The 2,178-nt window shown below is 37.3% G+C and overlaps 1 protein-coding gene across 1 annotated transcript in view; it reads right to left on the reverse strand.

Annotated features, from left to right (window-relative positions):
• The window catches only part of TBX5 (T-box transcription factor 5), an 80,819-nt gene that overhangs the window by 44,845 nt on the left and 33,796 nt on the right, over positions 1–2,178 (reverse strand). The window contains 2 exon segments of the mRNA XM_042441502.1: positions 523–596; positions 598–618. Coding sequence (XP_042297436.1) covers positions 523–596; positions 598–618 — 95 coding nt within the window.

A 2,178-nucleotide genomic window follows, 5' to 3' on the forward strand; every position in this document is an offset into this window, starting at 1 on the left:
ACCTTTTTATTTTTAAAATCATCACTATCATTTAAGTAATACTGTAATAATAATAATAATAATAATAATTGGAATGGACACCTACAGGGAATATTTCTGGGGGGATTTGTAGTGTTTGTGAGATATTTAGCCTCTTCTCTATGAGACAAGAAACTACAGACTCCAGGATCCTCAGCCAGGGCAGGTCTGGAACTGGATCATTAATTATGATTATTAATAATATTAATATTAATATTCCGCCTTCCTCCCAGTACGGGGACTCAAGGCGGCTTACAAAATGAAAACAGTCCAAGCTGAAACACTATAAAACACGCAAAATACAATTCCAACAATTCCAACAATTAAAAGCATTACATGATTCAAATTTAAAACTTAAAACTCTTTAAAAGAAAAGTAAGGATGATTTCTGCAGAGGGTTTGGGACCAAAGGCTCCCCATATGGAATAATAATAATAATAATAATAATAATAATAATAATAATAATAATAATAATAATAATAATAATATGGATTTGGCCCTTACCTTCCAGCTTTGGTGATGATCATTTCGGTCCCGACTTCGTGAAATTTCATCCACAGTTCTCTCTCGTGCAGAAAAAACTTTGATGCCTTCCATGCCCTGGAAAGAAGCAGAAAGAAAAGGGAATGGAAAAAGCCAGAATGCAATGGTCAGAGAAACAGAAGAAAGCCAAGCTATAGAGACCTGCATCCGCACAGCAGAAATAATCCGCTTTGACATCGCTTTCGCTGCCAGGGCTCAGCACTGTGGAAATCTGGGGATTGCAGTGTGACTTGCGGAGGGTTCAAACTGGAGGGTTTCTGCAGTGCGGATGGGGACCGAAATGGCACTTTCTACAGTTCAGAATTTTCATTTTCTAAGGTTCAAAATTGCACTTTTTACAGTTCAGAAATTGCATTTTCTCCTGTTCAGAAAATGCATTTTCTACAGTCAGAAATGGCACTTTCTAAAGTTCAGAAATGGCATTTTCTACAGAATAGCTCTTTCTTATTTCCCCACATATTTTATTTTATTTTATTGAGGTTGCTTTTGCGGCGGTTTTTTTTTAATTTTTAAAAACAAACTATTATTATTATTGTATTATTATTATTATTATGTATTATCTATTATTATTATTCATTATTCATTATTCCATTGACTGAAGCCGGCCCCACGATCGAACCCTGCGTCTGACAGCGAGAAGCTAAACAAACTCTCCGCCGACGCATGGATCCCTGGCATGAAGAATTGAAAAGCGATGTCAAAGTAGGTTAATGGCGCCCGCAGTGCGGACCGCGAAGCCTAAGAAAGCGGATTCGGAGGAAGGTTTCAAGGAAGGCGTTTTTGGGCAACCAAATGGACATTTATTTATTTATTTATTTATTGCCAAATTTCTCCATAGTTGAGAATTTAAATAATAATAATACATAATAATCATATAATAATGAATAATAATAATAAATTATTTCCTTATCAAATAGGCGCCTTGACTCTCCGGGTAGATCGACTTCCCCGAAAACCTGCCAGCCCACACTTATAGAGCGATCATCCGGCTTTGAGCCCCGCTTTAACGATGCCTGGCCCCATGCGAGGGGATTCCTGGGTAAACGCAATGGCCCAGATCTCCCTTGCCTTACTAAAAAAATAAATGATTCTCTTCCCCGGAATCCCATTTCCCTTCTTTCCATTGAGTGATGGGCTATCTATTATTATTATTATTATAGTATTAGGATGTATTATTATTATTATTAGTATAACACATCACTCAAAACATAAATATAACCTTTTTTCCTTCATCCTTACAAGTGAGTTTGTGGGACTGCCTCTGCCTCTGCCACAGGCAATATGGTTACTATTATGTTATGACTTATTCTTAGTATTATTATTATTACTTATTATATGACTATTGTTTATCATCAGCACCAATCTGTGGGACTATAACAAAGGGAAGCCGTAGAACTCACTATCCTCCCTGGAGCCAGTGCATCCACTACCCTTCGTAGCCAAGATGTGCTATATCAATATCATTCATCAAGTCACTCGTACATATATTATTAATCTGTTATGCATCACTGTTATCATTTCCCTTTCTTCTTGGACCACACAATAAGATCCCCGACCTGGAGGCCAGGATCCATGGGAGCAAGATGCGCATATCATGATACATGAATCATGAGCATG

The sequence above is a fragment of the Sceloporus undulatus genome, chromosome 10 (genome assembly GCF_019175285.1).
Source record: "Sceloporus undulatus isolate JIND9_A2432 ecotype Alabama chromosome 10, SceUnd_v1.1, whole genome shotgun sequence".
NCBI lineage: Eukaryota > Metazoa > Chordata > Lepidosauria > Squamata > Phrynosomatidae > Sceloporus > Sceloporus undulatus.